At 41.1% G+C, this 18911-nt stretch overlaps 1 protein-coding gene across 1 annotated transcript in view; it reads right to left on the minus strand.

The window, feature by feature from the left end:
- Window positions 1-5413: 5413 nt before the first annotated feature.
- Window positions 5414-18911, minus strand: part of LOC137998965 (U3 small nucleolar RNA-associated protein 4 homolog) — a 46244-nt gene continuing 32746 nt past the window's right edge. The window contains exons 14-23 of the mRNA XM_068844809.1: window positions 15784-15842; window positions 15574-15669; window positions 14821-14856; window positions 14449-14547; window positions 12906-12969; window positions 11782-11885; window positions 10639-10734; window positions 8116-8301; window positions 6153-6284; window positions 5414-5901 (exon numbers count right to left, since the gene is read on the minus strand). Coding sequence (XP_068700910.1) covers window positions 5785-5901; window positions 6153-6284; window positions 8116-8301; window positions 10639-10734; window positions 11782-11885; window positions 12906-12969; window positions 14449-14547; window positions 14821-14856; window positions 15574-15669; window positions 15784-15842 — 989 coding nt within the window. The 3' untranslated portion in view covers window positions 5414-5784. The remainder of the gene's footprint in view (window positions 5902-6152; window positions 6285-8115; window positions 8302-10638; window positions 10735-11781; window positions 11886-12905; window positions 12970-14448; window positions 14548-14820; window positions 14857-15573; window positions 15670-15783; window positions 15843-18911) is intronic.

Consider the following 18911-nt stretch of genomic DNA (forward strand, 5'->3'; position numbering starts at 1 on the left):
CCTTCATCTGGCCACCTTGGCGTCTCGAAGACTCTGGAGAAAGTGCGGAGGAGATTTTATTGGCATGGCATGCGGGTAGACGTCGAAATGCACGTCAGAAGGTGTGTTCCATGTGCTAAAGGCAACGACCCTTCCAAGCTGCCAAAGGCACCACTCATAAACATGAAGGCCGGGCACCCCCTAAAAAGGGTCGCAATAGACATCGTATGTCCCACACCAAGATCGACTTCTGGTCATGAATGGTTGTTGGTGGTCTCCGATCATTTTACTAAGTTTGCTCAAGCCTTCCCAGTGAGAAACACCTCAGCGGTCAGACTGGCGAAGGGGGTGATGGATGAATACATATGCCGTTTCGGTTGTTTCGAGGGTTTGCATTCTGATCAGGGAGCTAATGTAGACGGAGCTGTGTTCAAAGGACTGTGCGATTTAATTGAAGCAGCGAAGATAAGGACAACGCCGTACCATCCCCAAGGGGATGGGCAGGTGGAGAGACTGAACAAATCTCTGGTGAAGTTTCTTAGTAAGCTAATTTCTGACCATCGCCCGGACTGGGCGGACTTTGTGCCAAAGGCGGTTCTTGCTTACAACACAAGTGTGCATGAGTCGACTGGATTTACCCCTTACCGGTTAATGTTCGGCAGGGAAGCTATCTTGCCACTGGATGCTCTTCTTAGGTTGGAGACAACACCTTCCCAAGGGTCGGCACGGACATACCCCGATTATGTCTTTGAGCAGAAACAGCAATTGGAAGAGACAGAGCAAGTCGTGAGAGAGAACCTCAAGCGAGCACAGAAGCCCCAGAAAGCTTATTATGACACCAAGTGCCATGGTCAGCGGTTCCATGTGGGAGACCGGGTGTGGTATAGAAACCGAACCAGGACGAGACGGAAAAAATTCCTCAAACCCTGGTGTGGTCCTTGGAAAGTGCTGAAAGCTCTGTCTGATGTTACCTATCGCATTGAGGAGGAGAGGCGGAAGCCCGAAAAACGTCGTCAGAAGAAGGTAGTCCACTTCAATTATCTGAAACCATGCTTTTGGCCACCTGAAAGCCACGATAAACCCTCTCAGTTAACCTCCTCCGGCCATGCGGAAGAAACGCCGCAAACAGGAAACTTGAGGGACGCGCGGCAACCGTCTCGAAAAACCTTAGTTGACTCTGGAGATGTCGAATTGGAATGGCTGGAAAATCCAGTTACTACATTCACGGAGGTTTCTCGTCCCTCTCAGGAACATGATTCGAGTAGTACATTAAGTACATCCCCTCAAACAGTTGAAGTGCCGTGTCAATCAGAGGCTTCTCTAGTGAATGATGTACCGCGTCGTGAAGCATGTTTTACTCCTATGAGGCCTAGACGTGAGCGAAGGGAGCCCGTCTGGCTACAAGACTATGTTAGAACAGTGGTTGTTTACCCAAACTGGCCCTTGAACTTTGTAGGAACATTTCCATGCTATTGTTAGAAATTCTCACTCGCACCTCTAACCTTCTGTGGAAGGGGGAATTGTAGCGTGGGGCCTGAGCCCAAGCTTAGTCGGACTTGCGCAGAAAACTGGAAGTCGGACTCGTGTTCCTCGTGTGAGTTTTCAAAGATCTAGTTTTGTTATTGCTTATCTAGTTTGTGTTACAGTAGGACTGGGTAGCTCCACACTCATAAGAAAATCTATGAAATGAGAATCGGGGGTCTTCCCTTGTCACGGAACGGCCGAATTACCCAGAATTCCTTTTGGGCATGAAGGAGGCAAGCGGAGACTGGTCCTCATCAAATGAGGAAAAAGTAGCGAGAAGAAGATTTCTAGGCGGATACTAAGGAGTAGCCAAGGTGCGTGCTGTTAACGTAGACTTTATCATAGGAAATTCGGCCTGGCCTTTAGTAATTTCTTGTCAAAGAAACGGTATAATGGCGATTACCAGTCCTCTTACGTACCACTTAAGTCAAACTCTACATCTCTATGCAATAAGCGCATTCAAAATTTCCTCGTATTATTGTATAAAAGTAGTTAAAGAAAGAAAAGGCTTGTCCTGCATATATGAAAAATACGTTTTCTCTCCCGTTCTCTTCTTATGCATGATCTTCGTAGAAATTACATTCTGTCCCTCAATAAACCTAAAACAACCAGTTATGGTCTTAGTTCTTTTTCTTACGTATTAGCTAAGTACGTAGCGAAATGCGCTACCTGATTTTTCCCGTACCACTGAGTTTACTGGTTTTAAACTAATCCAGGGCCGGATTTTGTACAGCGGCTTTTCGTTTTGATTAATACATCTTTAAATATTATTTAATATTTAGTTATATATCTGTATATATTATGTATGTTAGCTGTAATGTCTCGAAGATATTATTCTGAAATTCGAAATAAAGTTTTATGCATGCATGTATGTTACGTTCGGCAGGGCGCATGCGTGCACTTTGTAATCTGCGACTCCAGTGCTTACCATATGACAAATAAAATGACTTTTCTCTTGAATATATAAGCCATCGAACTCTTACATTAAATTGTAATGACAAGGGCGGTTTGGAGCTGTGAGTAGGTGTGGGATTTGTCTCATATGGTTTAGGGGCCGACATATCCCTCCCTCAATGCCGTACCGGGAGGCGAGGTCGGTAGCAGAAAGCAGAGAAGGGCCAACTGCGTCCAAAAGCGATCGCACGGGCCGAAATCCCGTGATGACTAGTTTGGTACTACGCTCCAGCGCCACGTCTGGAGGTACTGCATATTTTTCTCGTCTCGTCTTCAAACATTCCGTCAGCGCATGCGTGCGTAAATGTTCAGCCTCTCCGATACGTACAATACTAGACATATTTAGTTGGAAAACTTAGCGAATGGTCAGAATCATCGTGTTAGAAGATCGTAGCTTATACCACACCCCCCTTCCCCCAATTCAATGTTGTGTGAGAATTTTTCGGGCGACTACTAGTAGTTGTGGAAATAAACATTGGAGGAAGGGGGAAACGGGTGTGGGTGTTCCAACAAATTTGACGAGTATTGTAGATCGCAAAGACCGAAGGGGTTTGCTAATCTCTCAATCAGTATAGTGTGATCAACCGTGTCGAAAGCGGCCGAAAGATCTAATAAAAGTAAAATAACAGTCCTATTCCTATCAACGTCTAGGACAATATCATTAAAAACTTTAACTAAAGCTGTTTCGGTACTATGAAATTGTTTATATGCAGATTTTAGTATTTCATCGAGCCCATTACTACAAATGTGATTAATGAGCTGAGATGCCACCATCTTTTCAATAAGTTTAGACATGAACATCAGATTAGAAATAGGACGAAAATTCGAAAGAGCTTCAACATCAAGCGCGGGCTTTTTGAGAAGAGGATTCAACAATGCAAGCTTAAAACAGTCTGGAAAAACAGCTAAATTTAAAGACTGATTTACAATTTGAGTCATAACAGGCAAAAGTACTGATCTACACTGCTTCAAAACAGAAGCAGGGATGAGATCAAGAGGACAGGACTTGATGGTCATCTTACTAAGTAATTCTGAGATATCAGACAATGTTATAGACATGAAACATGGCAAGGCATCATGGACAATGGCATCAGACTCCACAACAATATCAGATGTGGAGTCAAGTGAGTTTCGCAGAACTGTAATCTTCTCACCGAAGACGTCAATGAACTTGTTGGCGAGATCACCATCAGACGCACACCCTGAAGGATACTCCGCGGGCACACCCTTGTGGAGGAGCTTATTTACCGTACTGAAAAGAGTTCGGGTATTATTACTACTCTCCTGTATAATGCCTGAGTAATAGTCCACTTTAGTTTTCTTGATCAAAGCATTCACTCTGGGGCATTGTTCCTTAAATCTAGAATAATCGCATTCTCGTTTTGAAGAACGCCAACGCCGCTCAAGAGCTGTGCGTTTTTTGTTTTCAGATCGTAATTCCTCAGTGTACCATAGGGCGGTTGGACGAAGAGTAATGGTCTCAGTCTTCAGAGGCGCGTGGCTGTCCAACAACGACTTTAATGTAGTGTTATACTCATGAACAAGTTCACCGAGACTGAAAGAAGCAGCATCTCTCACTAGCCTGGCGTCCTCCAACTGACCACAAAACTCGCTAAAATCAATATCACGGATTTTGCGATACGAGATTCGTTTATGCTCGAGTGGTATTTTAGCAAGGTCCAACAAACTGTGTAAAATGAGTACTCTGTGTTCGTACGACTAACAATAGCCTAAAGAAATTGCACTCCCAATCTTTTCAAGGTCGAAGGGAATCTTTGATAGTTTATGTGCATGAATGTGTAGTTCAATAGCTTTTATAATAGGAAAGATGTTAAAGTATATTCTCCCGAAAATATAGACCCTCTAGAGATTTTTGAAGTTGTTTATTAACCTCTTACTATTATTATATGGCTAGTGTTTCTGGCCGATATAACCCGCGCTCTGATAGGCTAAGAGCAGCTAAGCGCTAGGGCATTATTATCCCGTAATGCCCACGGGCCGATCATGGTTTATGGAAACTAGATTTTTCTTCTTTAGATCCATTCTGTTAGCCATATAATAAACAACTTCATAACCTCGACCGTTCAGTCGTTACAGCAAAAATCTCAAACCTCGGCCCGGCCGTATTGACCTAGCTGTCGCTCGGTCAATACGGCAAGGCCTCAGTTTGAGATTTTGTTGTAACGACCGAACGGTCGAGGTTATTAACTAATTACTAACCGAGCGCGAGGGCCGTGGTCGTTTCTATACGGACCTCGCTGCGTTCGGTTCGTACTGCCACTACCTCGCCGGGCCAATGTTCCCCGAATTCGATCCCGAGCAAGTTTGTTTATTGTTAGGTATCGTTGAGCGATCGGATACTTCTCCGCTTGGTGAAAGTTCCATCTAGCGAACTTTGAACGGTAACCTTTTAAATGCAAAACTAAATTTCGCTGGCTATAATTGTACCGTGTACAAGTGGTCCGGGTACGGAGCCTTGGCCGGGTACATCGTGTTGTGTTCGTGGGCAAGACACTTTACTCTCACAGTGCCTCTCTCCACCCAGGTGTATAAATGGGTACCGGTGAATTTAATGCTGAGGGTAACCCTACGATGGACTAGCATCCCATCCAGGGGGGAGTAGAAATACTCCTAGTCGCTTCGTTGCTACAGAAACCGGGAAACGCTGCGGCGTAAATAGACTTTACCTTATAATTGTACTGTGTGATAAAAAAATTAAATTCCGCTTTAAAAAAAAAAAAAACTGTTTTTTTCGCTCAACTCGAATTCCCGGGAGAGAGAAAAATAAACGGAAACGGACCGTTTCCAGATCTCAAGGCAAGTGCCATAACCACTGAGCCGCACTGCCTCTGGGGTACAACATTGAGTTAGCCGATTATGTCCATTGAGGTTGTGTTGAGGACTTGAGAACCTGACGAAACATGTAATATTCGCCCCAACCACAACAACAACCACCGTTGATGCCAATTTTATTCGTGCAATGTTGACACACACTTTCCTTTTTTAACGCCTTGGGAGTTATCATGAAATTATTACACTAACGGGGAATAATTATTTTAGACAACGTTCTCGTTGGCGTCGCGTAAGCTCCCTATTTTATCGCGCGATTAAATCCATGGTTGCTCCGTTGTATTTTGGCCGCGAGTGAAAATCGCAAACCTACTCGTAACTATGCCACTAGCGGCCCACTGGATTTATTAACGCGTGTTTGATTAATGCCGCGATAAAATAGCCCGCTAGCTACGAAGGCTTTTAGTCAACTGGATGTAAGCTGCATTTGGATGTCATTTGCATGCATGCACTGAAAGTCCGCGTAGCTTTCTTTGATCACGTTCCGTATTTCTTGCGATACAGCGGCGGTGGCAGCTTTTCAACAATGGACTTCCATGGCCTCTCCGTCACAACAAGAGAAGTATCCTTAGCAAATCCTGCGTAAAGTAACGGCTGAAACAACAACAAAAAAGAATTACATGACGACTCTGTTCCCGTTTTTGGACTCCTATAGAAAAGAAAGGAAGTCAGGATATTAGTGAGAGCTACTTATCACGCTTTTCTCTTGCTCAATAAACTCAGATACTGTGTTGTACAGAATCAGCTAGCCCTTAGAAACACGTCGAAAGTCCACATTTCTACGCCGAAACTTCAAAGCATTAGCAAGTGTGGGTGAAGAAAGACAGGAGCGTTTGGAGACCAACCGAATACTTGATGCAAACTTTGACGGCATGTTGTTCGTTATCTTTATTTGCGACATCGTTTGTTTTAAGCTTCCTCTTCTGATATTTCACCAATTTTGATTCATACAGCACCGTATCCACATCCGGTAAAGGCTGCAAAAAAAATAATGCAACGATCAATAATCACAACCTCACACCATAATGAAATAAGGATAATGATAAAAACACCCCCTTAATATAAATTGTAAAATAATTAGGATAGTACACGCACTCTCGTTGGTAAATAGCTGTGTTTAGATGAGAGTACATTTAAACACGGCTGTGACATCACACGAATTTTGATTAGTTATGTGTTGTCAGACGCGCGTTTTGATTGGCTGCTTGGAAATATCAGCGTCTATCAAGAAAATCTGTTTTCAGGCAAAAAAAAAACATTATTTTTCTTCATTTGCCGAATTATTTTTGAGAAATATTTCATAAAAGCAACAGAAGACTTTTTTCCGAATATACATAGCCTCATCTAAACACTCGGAAAAGTTAAGAGAATTCTCGACAGTTATGCAAACCCGAGACGCAGTCGAGGGTTTGCATAACTGTCTCGAATTCTCCCAACTCCCCCTCGTGTTTAGACGAGGCTATGTAAACACGGAAAAAAAAATCCTCTTATTGCTTAATTCTCAAGCTTTAAGACCTCGTTTACACTCGCGAGCCAAGGAGTTGCCACTCAGCTGTCTTTAACGAGGGTCAAAAGGGTTTTCAGCTGAGCGCGCGCGCGCGTGAAGCCACACACGCAATTCTAAAAGCTGCTCGCGTCATTTCATGATTCAAAATGGGTCACTAGAAATAAACAAATAACGCTAATTTCGCTCACCTATCCTCTAATTCCTATATATATGGAATATACATAGACAACTCCTAGTCACGAAAACTACGAAAATTGTACACAAACGGTTTAATGGTCACCTAAATACGTTTAAATACTCGAATGAGCCGGTGACGCATGCGTAAATGCTGATCTTGTAACTTCACCCGTTTGTATCTCTGCTTCCGAACCGTGAATTTTTTTCATTTTTTTGCATGTTGGCTTAGATTAATTTGAAACGTTTGTCTTTCAAATTTAAAAAAATTCTGTAGGTGAAAAAAAAAAAATTAGAGACATTTAAAAAACTGATTTTTCTGAAAAACTGACCTACAGATTTTGTTGAATTTTAAATATTTTAGAGATTATTTCTAACATTATCTGGGAAGATTTCACCGTCCCGTTTTTTTTCAAAAGACAATGCATGTTGAGTTTAAGGCTCAAATAAATGCTCAGTATCGTTGCCATGGTAACGTTATTGTGTTGGAAAATGTGTTGCGAGGAATCTATGATGGGTACTAAAAAACCCTGGCCAAAGTCATCTTTTAATTAGTGCATTTTTGTTCTACCAAAAGTATCTTATCTGGACAATTGAAGTAATTGTCTCAAATATACAACTTAAAAATTCACGTGGCTTCAAAGTGATTCGAACCTCTGCGATGCAGGTCACTTGGCAGAGCCTTGCACCAGCGTCGCAGAGGTCATGGGTTCGAATCCCGTTAAAAGGCACCTGGCCTCGGTTGTTTAAAAGGTGGATAAATGCTATCCACCGGATAAATCACTATCAAGTGGATAAGCAATAGCAAGACCAATTGACTGTTATCCAGTGGATAGCGCTATCCACTCTTCGAACAACCGCAGCCTGATTTTTTTCAGGTGTCTAAATGAGACAATTGCTTAAATTGTCCTGATGAGTGCAAGGATCACTTCAACATTTCGTCTACAACCCACACTTTAAATATACATTTCTTTCATTATTATCTATTTGAATGACATAATTGGATCGGAGAAGACGACGAACTAAAAGAGATCAGGCTTGTAAGGGCTTTGAACCTATGACCACAGTACCTAGAGTGTAGACTGGGGAGGGAGGGGGGAGGAATTCGGCCTTTTTGTTGAAATCACCTCACTGAGATCCAGAAGGGTGAACATTTCGTCATCTTGGAGCAGCATAATCTCATGATTACTGGGATGAAACTCAATGTTAATAACTTTATTGGGGCGTGTTGTCCATTGTTTGGGCAAACCATGCTGTAAGGCTTGTCTTGACCAATCTGTTAGCTTTCCACTTGAGGGTACAAACATGTAGACCTGTGAAAAGAAAGGCAAGCATTTTGCCTAAAACCACTCTATTTGTAATTTTTCAACGGAATTGACACCTGTACTGAGCCAGGGTTGCTACGAGACCATATAGAACGTCATATATTGAACTATTGAACTCAAAACCTCTTAAAAAGAACGTGGAGATAGACCTGTCCCCAGATGGTTTAAATTAAAATAACTCCCTAGTAGGCCGGTGTGGAGCGCAATCTCAAGGTCATGTTCGATTCTCGCTCGAACCTCTATTTTATTAAGCTTCTTTGCCGCTGCGATGATCATTCTCCACAAAACACCGCATTTTCGCAGTTCAACAATGTCATTTCATGTATTCTTCATCATACCCTTTCAACTCGCTTCGCGTTCGGCGCACGATCAGCGGGATGTTTAAGTTTCCCACTTGAAACAGAAAACACTTACATCAAGTTTTATTTGCATGGAATCAAAACATTTTTCTTCTCCGACCCAGCGTGGCTCTATGCGCCTTGTTGAATATCTAATTGCGAGTTCAAGTGACGACGACGGCAAAGTCAACAAAAAAGTCATTTTAAAATATAACTTAGCGCTGGCGTTCATACTTTGTGCTCGTTCCATCTTGTTGAGGTCGTACAATATGGGCGAACTTTCAAACAACTGGCGTGGTGCGAACCACTCCGTCTGTCTCGAAAGACAATGGACTGCGCCGGAAATTTCAGTTTGCTGCGGAGCAGAGTTGGCTGTGACTGTAAAGTCCAATTCTGGAATGACAGTCGCTGTCACAGTTGCTGCAAGTGTAGGGTGTTGGTAGCGAAGGTGCTGAAGCTGCTCTCGCCCTCTGCCGCTCCCTTCTATCGTGCCCCTGCTGTTTCCAGTCCTCCTGCTCTCTTCACCCCTGTCCTCACCACGTAGTTCCAGTTACTGCCGATCAGCAGCGGCTGCTTCCCATGAGTCAGGGTTGATCTCGATGGACTTCATGTCTCTTTTGCATACGTCCTTGTAGCGCAGCACTGGGCGGCCAACTGGTCTGCAGCCTGACGTGAGCTCGCTGTAGAAAGCATCCTTTGCCAGGTGTCCATCCTCCATGCGCCAAACGTCGCTGAGCCAGCGCAGGCGTCTCTGAGACAGCATTGCAAACACGCTTAGGATGTTCGCACGCTCAAGGACATCCATGTTAGGCACTCTGTCCTGCCAGGATATGCCTAGGATGCGTCGCAGGCAGCGAAGGTGGAAAATGGTGAGGCGGCTTTCCTGTCGGCCGTAAGCTGTAAGCTGTCCAGGTTTCGCTGCCACTGTTTAATTTATGCTTCTCGAAAACAATCAAGTACCAAGTCGCTGATTGTGATATTGCTGGCGACTGTGATAAAACAACGAAATTACCAAACACAACCGAAGGACGAACCAAAAATTTGCCTGGAACTCCGCTAAACGCATAACCACAGCACAAACTAAAGCTACCGACGACTTCTACTAGAGAACTGGTTTACAAACTTTGAACAAACCACCGAATAGTTGCCAACCACTACCGGTATCATACAAACGGCTTATTGAACAAACCAACAGCACAGTCAATCAACGACACCGCTACAGAACTTCCACGGATGGAGACGCATTAATCACAGTCTTCCCAGCCAGCAACATCACGACTGGCCAGAAAAATATCATCACGATTCTGATGACCAATCAGGTCAAACAGCTGAGAGCTTACGGGTGTATACGATTTATTGATACAACACAAATCACGCGACTCTCAGTCCGCGGATGACTTCCCTCCGGTTGTCGCTGAAACGTCAGTCAACATCACCAACAGGACTACTACTCTCAACCGCACGGTCCTATTTCATCAAGTTTTGATAAGTTCGAACCATTTGCTATTTTGCCTTCTTAAGATATCAATCTCATTTATTAGTGCTAGAGTTACACCAATCTCTAAAGATGACTCAAGGATTGACCCATAGGTCACCACAGGCCCATCTCTGTTCTTTCAGTAATTGCCAAACGTTTTGAAAAAGCCATTTTCAGTCAGGTTTTAAATGATTTGCCTGGGAATAACTAACTTTAGAAATATCAATCCGACCTTAGACTGATGTACTCTACCTTAATAGCTCCCATTGATCAAACAGACAAGTGGTATTACTAAATGTTGGCAATCCCATTAGTGACACTTAAAAAGCAGCTTGAAAGTCTAAAAATTCGTCACTACTTTTCAATTGCTGAGAGAAATTCCAGTGAAACAGATTTGAAATTTCTTCGCTGTCTACTCTCAATAAGTTAAAAGCTTGTCTTGCAAATGAAGGAATCGCATGATGGAATCGTTTAAACGACAGAGAAAAGCTATAACCTTTAAATCCCTACCTTATGGTTACAACAAATGACGGCAAGATTGTTGGTCTCAGGTTGGAAAGCCATTGCTGTTACTCGAGAATCCAAACGAGGCAAAGTATTCTTTAACTGTGGAATGAAAACAAAAAACAAAAAAAAAACGTTCACTTTCACGACACTTCAATGTTAAAGCTCTGTCAAAATTGTGAGGTTGAAGTTTATTGATTTTAGTTAACATTTAACAGCCCCCGCCCCCCGCCCCTCCCCATAAAGAGCTTGCCGAGGATGTCCTCGTTTCCTTGTTCCATTTTAAAAGCTACCCTTTACTTAATTTCTTACTTCCAACTGCTAATAGTTCCCAGTTTATCGGAAGCTTTTTTCACCCAAGACTATTCCCAGAAATAGTTCCTGTTTGTTCCCCTGATTCCTCGACCAAACTGTCATCTGTGACCATAAATCATACTGAGTCAGTCTTAAAGAAAGATGGATAAAGCAGACAGCCGACCATTACGTAGCTACACTGTCCATGATGATCGTGACTAGAATGGTTCCGCCAATGTATGGGACACTTTATAACGAATACATAACAAATAACGGCCAAACAAGACAAAAACCGGTCTTTCCACACACTCAAAGTTGCAGTGATAAGAAGTAATCTGCACTGTTTAAGCCTAAGGACTTGTTCGAGAATGGCTACTTATTAATGATCGCCAAGGGTGACATGTTAGGTGCACTTCACCTCGCCAGTCGAAGGTCAGTTTACGTATTTGTGATAAAGTGTCCCTTTTGACTGTGGTGGATCCATTTGAATCACTTATCACAATAAATCCCAAATCCATGACACAAACACAAAAGATCTTTACTTCGCTCATGGCCGGGTTGCGCGTACCACTTGATAATCAAATTGCCGTATTTTCTGGGTTGTCATTGGACACTGTGACTACATCAAATGTTGGAAAAACATCAGCCAGGGCAAAGGCAACATAGTTAACAACAACAGTTAGCAATTTGAGCAAAGACATCATCACTACGATACTAAACCAGTACAGTGAGCGAACAAGCCAAAGTGGACCACAGGGTCTTGAACAATAAAAATATTTTCCTTGAAGTTTGAAGTCCGTTAATTTCATCAGTTAGGTAATTTAACATTAATTATTATTTACCAAATTAAAATACCTTCAGTTTGTTTAAGCTGAATATGCTGACAGTCTGTGCAGAGTCTGAACAGGCTAACCAATGCATGTCATTACTAACAGCAACAAGATAAACTGAAGGAGAATCTGAGGAAAGATCATTTGCTACAATAAACAAAGTGATTCATCCTACCCAGTCGGCCTAAAAAGTATTAATATTTCCTAGTAACCAATTAATCTGTGTATTCCTTTAACAGGAAAGACTTCTACAAAGACTCACAATTACTTTCAGTTGAAGAATATAAGAAACCTACACTATATTGCAAAAGTGCCAACTACTTAATGAATAAACCGCTTTAGGTTGCTGGTATGTCGGCTGATAATGTCCGCGGCTGAGAGATGAATGAATGATCGGCCGAGAAGCGAAGCTTTGAGGGCAAATGTGAAATTATCCAACACGATCGCTTCCTCAAATAAAGGATTATCTATCCTCCATTGTCAGTTTGATGCAAATGCAGTATTATCCTCCATTTAGATTACTCTGTCCCAGGACTTATGGTAGCAGATAAAAAGAAAAAATTAAAAGCGGTTGAATTATCAGCCGACACATACCAGCAAGCCAGGGAAGGGTATATTTATTTTATATCCCTCCTATTTGTTACTTTCGTTATACAATAATTCGTTTGTCAATATTTAGCCGTGATTCGCACCTTATTTCTCTTTGTTCATTTATTTATCGCACCGCTGTACACGCTTGCATGATTGTTTTAAGTTATCGGATTTCGTTTTTTATATAGTCACGTAGTTTTACACAAGCCTGATTGTTGCAACGCTATACTTGCTGGTGACTAGCTAGCTACCATAGTTACTCGGAGCCAGACTAAAGTAAGTCGATTTATTCATATTTTCGTTGTTATAGCTGTTAGTTTATTATCGTAATGTAGCATGATTATTTTAGTTTTTTTACTTAGTTTTGCATCGCAATGCCACGTGTGCGTAAGTCAAGTAACATATCTAAGGCGTTGGCTCATTTAGGCTTTTTTCTTTTGCTTTGTAGTTCGAACCACAACACCACAACAAATTTTTGCTAAGCACTACCAGAACTGTAAATGTCACGTAAACTTATAAAAAGTTAAATTATAGCAACAATCTGCATGCATTGCTTACCTTTGCTTTGACATGGTACCTTCAAAGTACTCAACAGGTGTGGCGCTTCCTCAACAGCTAAGATCTAAAGAGAAGAAACCATGGCAAAAATACCACAACATTCTTAGTCGTCTGAAAAATGATTTGCTATCTTTATTGGATGAATACGAAGGACTCCTGAGAACAATAAACACAAGTAATTTACGAGTTCTGTAAAGCAAACATATTTCTATTTAGAACTAATAGAGATCGAAAAATTCGGGAAACAACGAACAACTCGAAGAAATATCAGCTTAAAGTGCCACTGTGACCAAAAAGTCAATTCTTATTTTTCTTTGGAATTCAAAACTTTGTTAACTAAACACTAAGCGGCCTAATTTTTAAGCCTTGATTTAAAAAAGACTCCTGTTTATTTTTAACTGGAATTTTTCTATTTAATAAGATCTTGAGAGAGCTAGCTGGATCGAGGAGAAAATGACGTCAAAGGCTCACTAGTTTAAGAATGCAATGCGTTTGTATGCCGCAGAATTACTATGCAGCACAGATGTTTTGGGCTTCCACACTTTAAACTCGCGCTTTGCATATATAATAAGCTGCATTCCTCTGAGGTCCAATCGGTCAGTTATGAACGGGAGTAATGGCGGACCGTGGAATCCAAACCTTACACACAAAGTAAACGGCCTTTGGATGAAAGTCAAAGCTCAAAAATCTGACAGTCAGGTGTTAAGCAAACACACTTTCAAAATCTGAAGTGATTTTTTTTATCACAGGGGCACTTCAACAATAAGCTTGGTTAGGGAGAGACAAGTGAACACACTGAAATCACTCAGATAGGGCCCAATGAAGGACAAATAAGAGAAATAAATCGTGGCCTAAATAAAAAATATATTTCAAAGTAACCAGTCTGTGACTAGATGTGCTTGTGCTCAGTGGAAATGAGTTTTCTCACTTGGACAACTACAGTGTAGAATCAATAAACAGGCTTCGTTGTGTCAGATTTGTGACTTCTGTCGGTCTGAGGAGATGTGTAACTAGCATACTACCCTTCATAGCCCGCGAGAAGGCTCTCTCTCTCTCTCTCTCTGCGAGTTCTACCCCCAACCCCACTCCGTCGGAAAGCCTGCTCTCAGACTGTATCCTACATGAATGTGCATGAAGGCTAGATAAAGCAATCTAAATTTCCGTCAGGCCTGAAGCAAGTAACATTGCACACTGTTTTTTATTCCTTGACACAGCCTCAAGAGAAGGACTATCTTGATGGTTATCACAGACTTGTTAGAACAACGTTTTTTCAGTTTTCTAGAAAGGAGTAACATATTTCAGATTGTTACTGCATTTCTATAGATGAAGTCAGCTATAAACTAATTTGTAACCGGGAGACCCCTGATAAAAGCCTTGTGATTTCTGGAAGTCTCCCACATCTCTTATGTTTGAACTATTTATTTATTACCTCTATTTCAAATAAATAAATAAATAAATAAATATATAAATTAATTAAATTAATTAATTAATTACATAAATAAATAAATAAATAACACAACAATATTATTGCCTTTCCACTAACCTGAATCAAACCCTGACAAGTTGCAACAATGAGCTTTGAACTGTCAGGAGTAAACTCTAATTGCTTAGCTGGTAAAAGCTCCACAGGTAACGGAGATACCTTAAAAACAGCAACACATATCACAATGATTGTCAAGATAGGATTTACACATATGTTTCGATCGAAGTACGGAGGAATTGTCCGTTTTTCAATTTAAAAATGAAATATCAATAGTCTACTGTTCTTTGGGGCAAAGAAATCCGAGCAATAAATTTGAAAGCAACTTGTTGTCAGTCTAGCTATATTATGAGAAACAAGTACTTTGATGGACCAAAGTACAAACCGGCTCTTCAAAACGGGTTATCGGGTATTGTTGATGTAAGTACATCTTACCTTTGTTATTTTGATTTGCGATTTGTCATTTGTTCCCTAGAATGTGACAAGAAGTAACAGAGGCTAGTGATGCATACCAAAAGTTTTTCTAATTCACGGTCAGAGTTTTTCTCTGTCCTTGTGTGGGCCCATTTCCAATAGTAGGGCGAACGCTCACATGGTTCATATGGGGTAGAAAACTAGCACTTCACATTACACTCTAATCAGCTAAGTCTGTTGAAATATAAAGTGCTACACGGCCAACGTTTGTAAAAACGTAACCCCTCCTTCTAAAAATTTAGACTTGCTAAGGACGCTACCTTGAATTAATCACCTTCACACAAACCCTGTAGGATGTATTCTCACACTCTGAATGCAAAGTAGAAATTTTATCCCAAAAGTGTCAGCTTTACTTCCAGCTTAACATTTCTTCGTAAGATCTGTTCTGTGCCTCTGTCATCAAAATGACTTGTCTTACAATACATCATATTTATATGACGTATTCCCACGCTACATAATATTGACACAGTACTGTGCAAAAGTTATGAGTCAGAGCAACTTTGGACAAAATGTGGCAAAAACCTGCGATATTTTGAAGACAGCGAGTTTTTGGCAAATTTTCCATGAAATAATGGCCCTTGTGCATTGCTAAAAATGTGGATACTGGTCATGTAATGGATCATTGTTGATTGTATGTGGCCATTTACTAACATCTTTAAGGAAGATATGATGAATGCCTATTACCAAGAAAATTATACTAACATCATCACTTACCAAACTTAATTTAAATAGACTGATATGATGCACATCTGAAAATGCCGCCCAGGATGCACAAGGAGAAACAGCACTGCACAGAATATGATAATCACCCTGAAGATAAGAAAGCAAGTAAACACATAAGGGTATATCTTTCTTGAAACTACATTACAGAAAGAAAATATTGATTGCAATAATTGATCAGTCAGTAAATAATTTCCACAACACCTTCTTTTTAATATCCGCAAGGTGAACAGGCAATCTCAATGAACTTGTACTTTCAACACCTGTCAAATTGATATCATAGCATTATAAAAATAGTGTTAAATTAAATGCAAAGAAAAGTTTGTGTGATAAAACGACATTATCATAATGTTTTAGGGCAATACCATAATCATGAAATGAAAATGTATCGTAGAATTGCGAATGTAACGGCCCCCGCTACTTTCGGATTTAACAGCTTAAGTTAGTTCGGGTAGAGGAGGCAGTGTGGCCCAGTGGTTAGGGCGCTTGCCTTGAGATCCGGAGATTCCGGATTCAAGACCTGCTCTGACCATTCGTTGAATTTGTTCCTGGTAGTCCCTGGTTCAACTTCCCAGCTGCACTTGTAAACAGCCAACTGGTTTGCCCCCGGCCAGTTGGGATTCTCATCAGTTGTTGCTGTCGTGTTCTGTCGTTTCGTTAATTGTATTTCATTGGCCCTGCATTGGGGGAGCGGTCAATTAAGTATGTATTGTATTGTATTGTATTGTATTGTATTTCGGATAATTAAAAAAACCTTTGTAATTCGGTAGCCGTCTCACGCAAAAAGGACACATAACTTGAGATCAAATGTTCTTTAAATTTAGTTGTTCAGATTAAGTGCTGGTTACGCAACCAAACAAAAACAACAAATGTGCTAAAAGATAGACGATGGATTCTGGACGATAGACGATGGACGAGATAGGACAAATTGTCACTAACTTTAATTATTATACGAAATTTCAAATATCACACTTTTAGTTCAGACATGTATTTTATCTCAAGAGCGAAAAAGTAAGCGCTTTCATCACAAAGTAAACTCCAGATATTTTCATTGATAACCGGCCGCCATATTGGTTGACCATTTTCATCCACCAACATGTCGTCTCCACACAAAACTCTGAGAATTGGAGAGGTGGTTAATGAATATTTGTCTCAAGTTCTTGGCTTTTTTCGTTCAATGGTTTCGATTTCATTTTTTTGTTGCGTGACATTGAAAACCGATCTACGTAGAACGTCAATCCGGCGGTGCCACGTGGGTTAAAAAAATACCGGGAAAACTTTTAATGACTGAAAATGATTAAAAGTGTGATATTTGAAATTGTCCAATTTGAGAATTGTGATAATTTGTCCAATATCGTCCATCATCTGTCGTCCAGAATCCACCGCCTGTGTTTTAGCTCACGCTAAAAACCAGCTGCAACAATCTTAATACGTTTCTAGCCTGACAACGTGAAACCGAGACGGGTTTCCACATGTATTTTTCGTTCGATTTTCGTATAGATATTCGCAGGTGTAAATGAATTCAGTAGCAAATGCGTTCGTAATGTATGGTAGTGTCGTAAATTCTTCAGTAGGATAAACGAAGGATCCCAAAGGCTTCTGGCTTTGCTTAGTCCACTCAGGTTGTTCCATCTGCATTACGCTTATTTAACAATAGGGAGTTTAAGCAAAGACGACAGCTACGGCTACGGCTACGGCTACGGCAACGCCACAACGCAAGAATATGAATGGTTAAAAAAGGAGAAATAATCGTGCATTTTTTGCCGTACTCAACAAAACAACAACGTAAAATCACCAAATTTACGACAACGTGAGCATACAGCGGTTTCGAGAAAGGATGTCCAAAAGAACCATAAAAGCGTACGCGACAATGCCGAAAGGCATTATGGTAAACTGTTAGTTTGAGTCAACAAAAACATCATAACGGCAATGCTATAGAAAACGTCACCTTGAAATACATGCTCGTGTTTTGTTAGTGACATTGAGATATGAGAGAGTTTACTTATTTTATTTCATATTTCGCAGAGAGTTTGAGAAATGTACCAAAAATCGTGGCGCACGTGCAGAGCCATCGTTTTTGCTAATGAACCCTTTTGTTTTTGGACGCGTTTTGGTAGCATGATGGAAGGGGAGAGCTTCAACAAAAGTCTGTACGTACTGCCAGTTCATGAACACTATATCCTAAGAAAGAACTCTTTCATCCAAATAGCTCGCCATCGTAAGTCTTCACCGTGTGCGGTCGTGGCATCTTCGATTCTGGACATTCACTTCATACTGAATACTGTCCCATACTACCTTTCAGCATTGTCGCGAACGTTCTTACGCTTCTTTTGGACAACCTTTTTCGAAACAGCTGTATAACAATGAAACAGTCATCTTCTGTTTTAACTTTAACACCGTTCGTACCCATCCAGTTACAGGATAGTTAGCCTGTATTGCACAAGGCGAACAACACCGAATAATTGCGAAATACGTGCGATAAGTTATATTTTAGACTGACGCTTTCGTTGCCATAGCCATCGTCTTTGCTTAAAATCCCAAATTATTCCACGAGGGCGCGCTGGATATGAAGGGATAGATAACCATTTTATATCCAGCGAGCCGAGTAGAATAATTGTTTTTTTAAAAACTCCAGGATCAACAACTCTTTCATGTTGATTTCATTCCGGTCCAAAACGGCTTTGCCGGCTGCAAAAATGTTTTCAGCTCGCTTTATTGCTGACGCGTCCTTGACCACATTAGGTACTGCAGGTATATGAACTGATAGCCTTTGTCCGGCGAGCCAATGAAAATGCTGGAATCTGATATCCGTAGTTCAGTTTTCAATAAAAATCTGTTATTTTGCCCGCTGGGAGGTCCGTATAGCGAGAAACTGTGATCTCGGTCTTGAAAATGCTGCCCGAGGCAGCAGGCTGAGGGAAGCTTTTTCAAGACCGACGTCACAGTTTTTCGCTATACCGACCGACTCTTAGCTGGTAAATAACTTATTTCTTTTTTCCTCTCTCTCTTCCTCTCTGAAATAACTTTTTTAAAAAAATGCTTGATTCGCACCGGGTTTGATAGCGAATGCAGTAAGCGACTTGCAAACTGAACGTTTCAAAGAGAAAAAAATGTATTTGAAACATCTGTTTTGAAAGACTTAATTCTGTACGTAAACGGATTCTGTATCAAAAAATGGAAATTTAAAGTCATTCCACAAGCTCACGCAACCAGGGCTAGGATTCCGCGAGGAACATAAAAAAAATTCCGCCCGCTCCCAGAGCCAATCACATTGCAGGATTCGCAGAATTCCGCCCGCTCGCGCATTGAGAAAAAATATAAATAAACCTTAC

This window comes from Montipora foliosa, chromosome 1, assembly GCF_036669935.1.
Source record: "Montipora foliosa isolate CH-2021 chromosome 1, ASM3666993v2, whole genome shotgun sequence".
In the NCBI taxonomy this organism is placed as follows: domain Eukaryota; kingdom Metazoa; phylum Cnidaria; class Anthozoa; order Scleractinia; family Acroporidae; genus Montipora; species Montipora foliosa.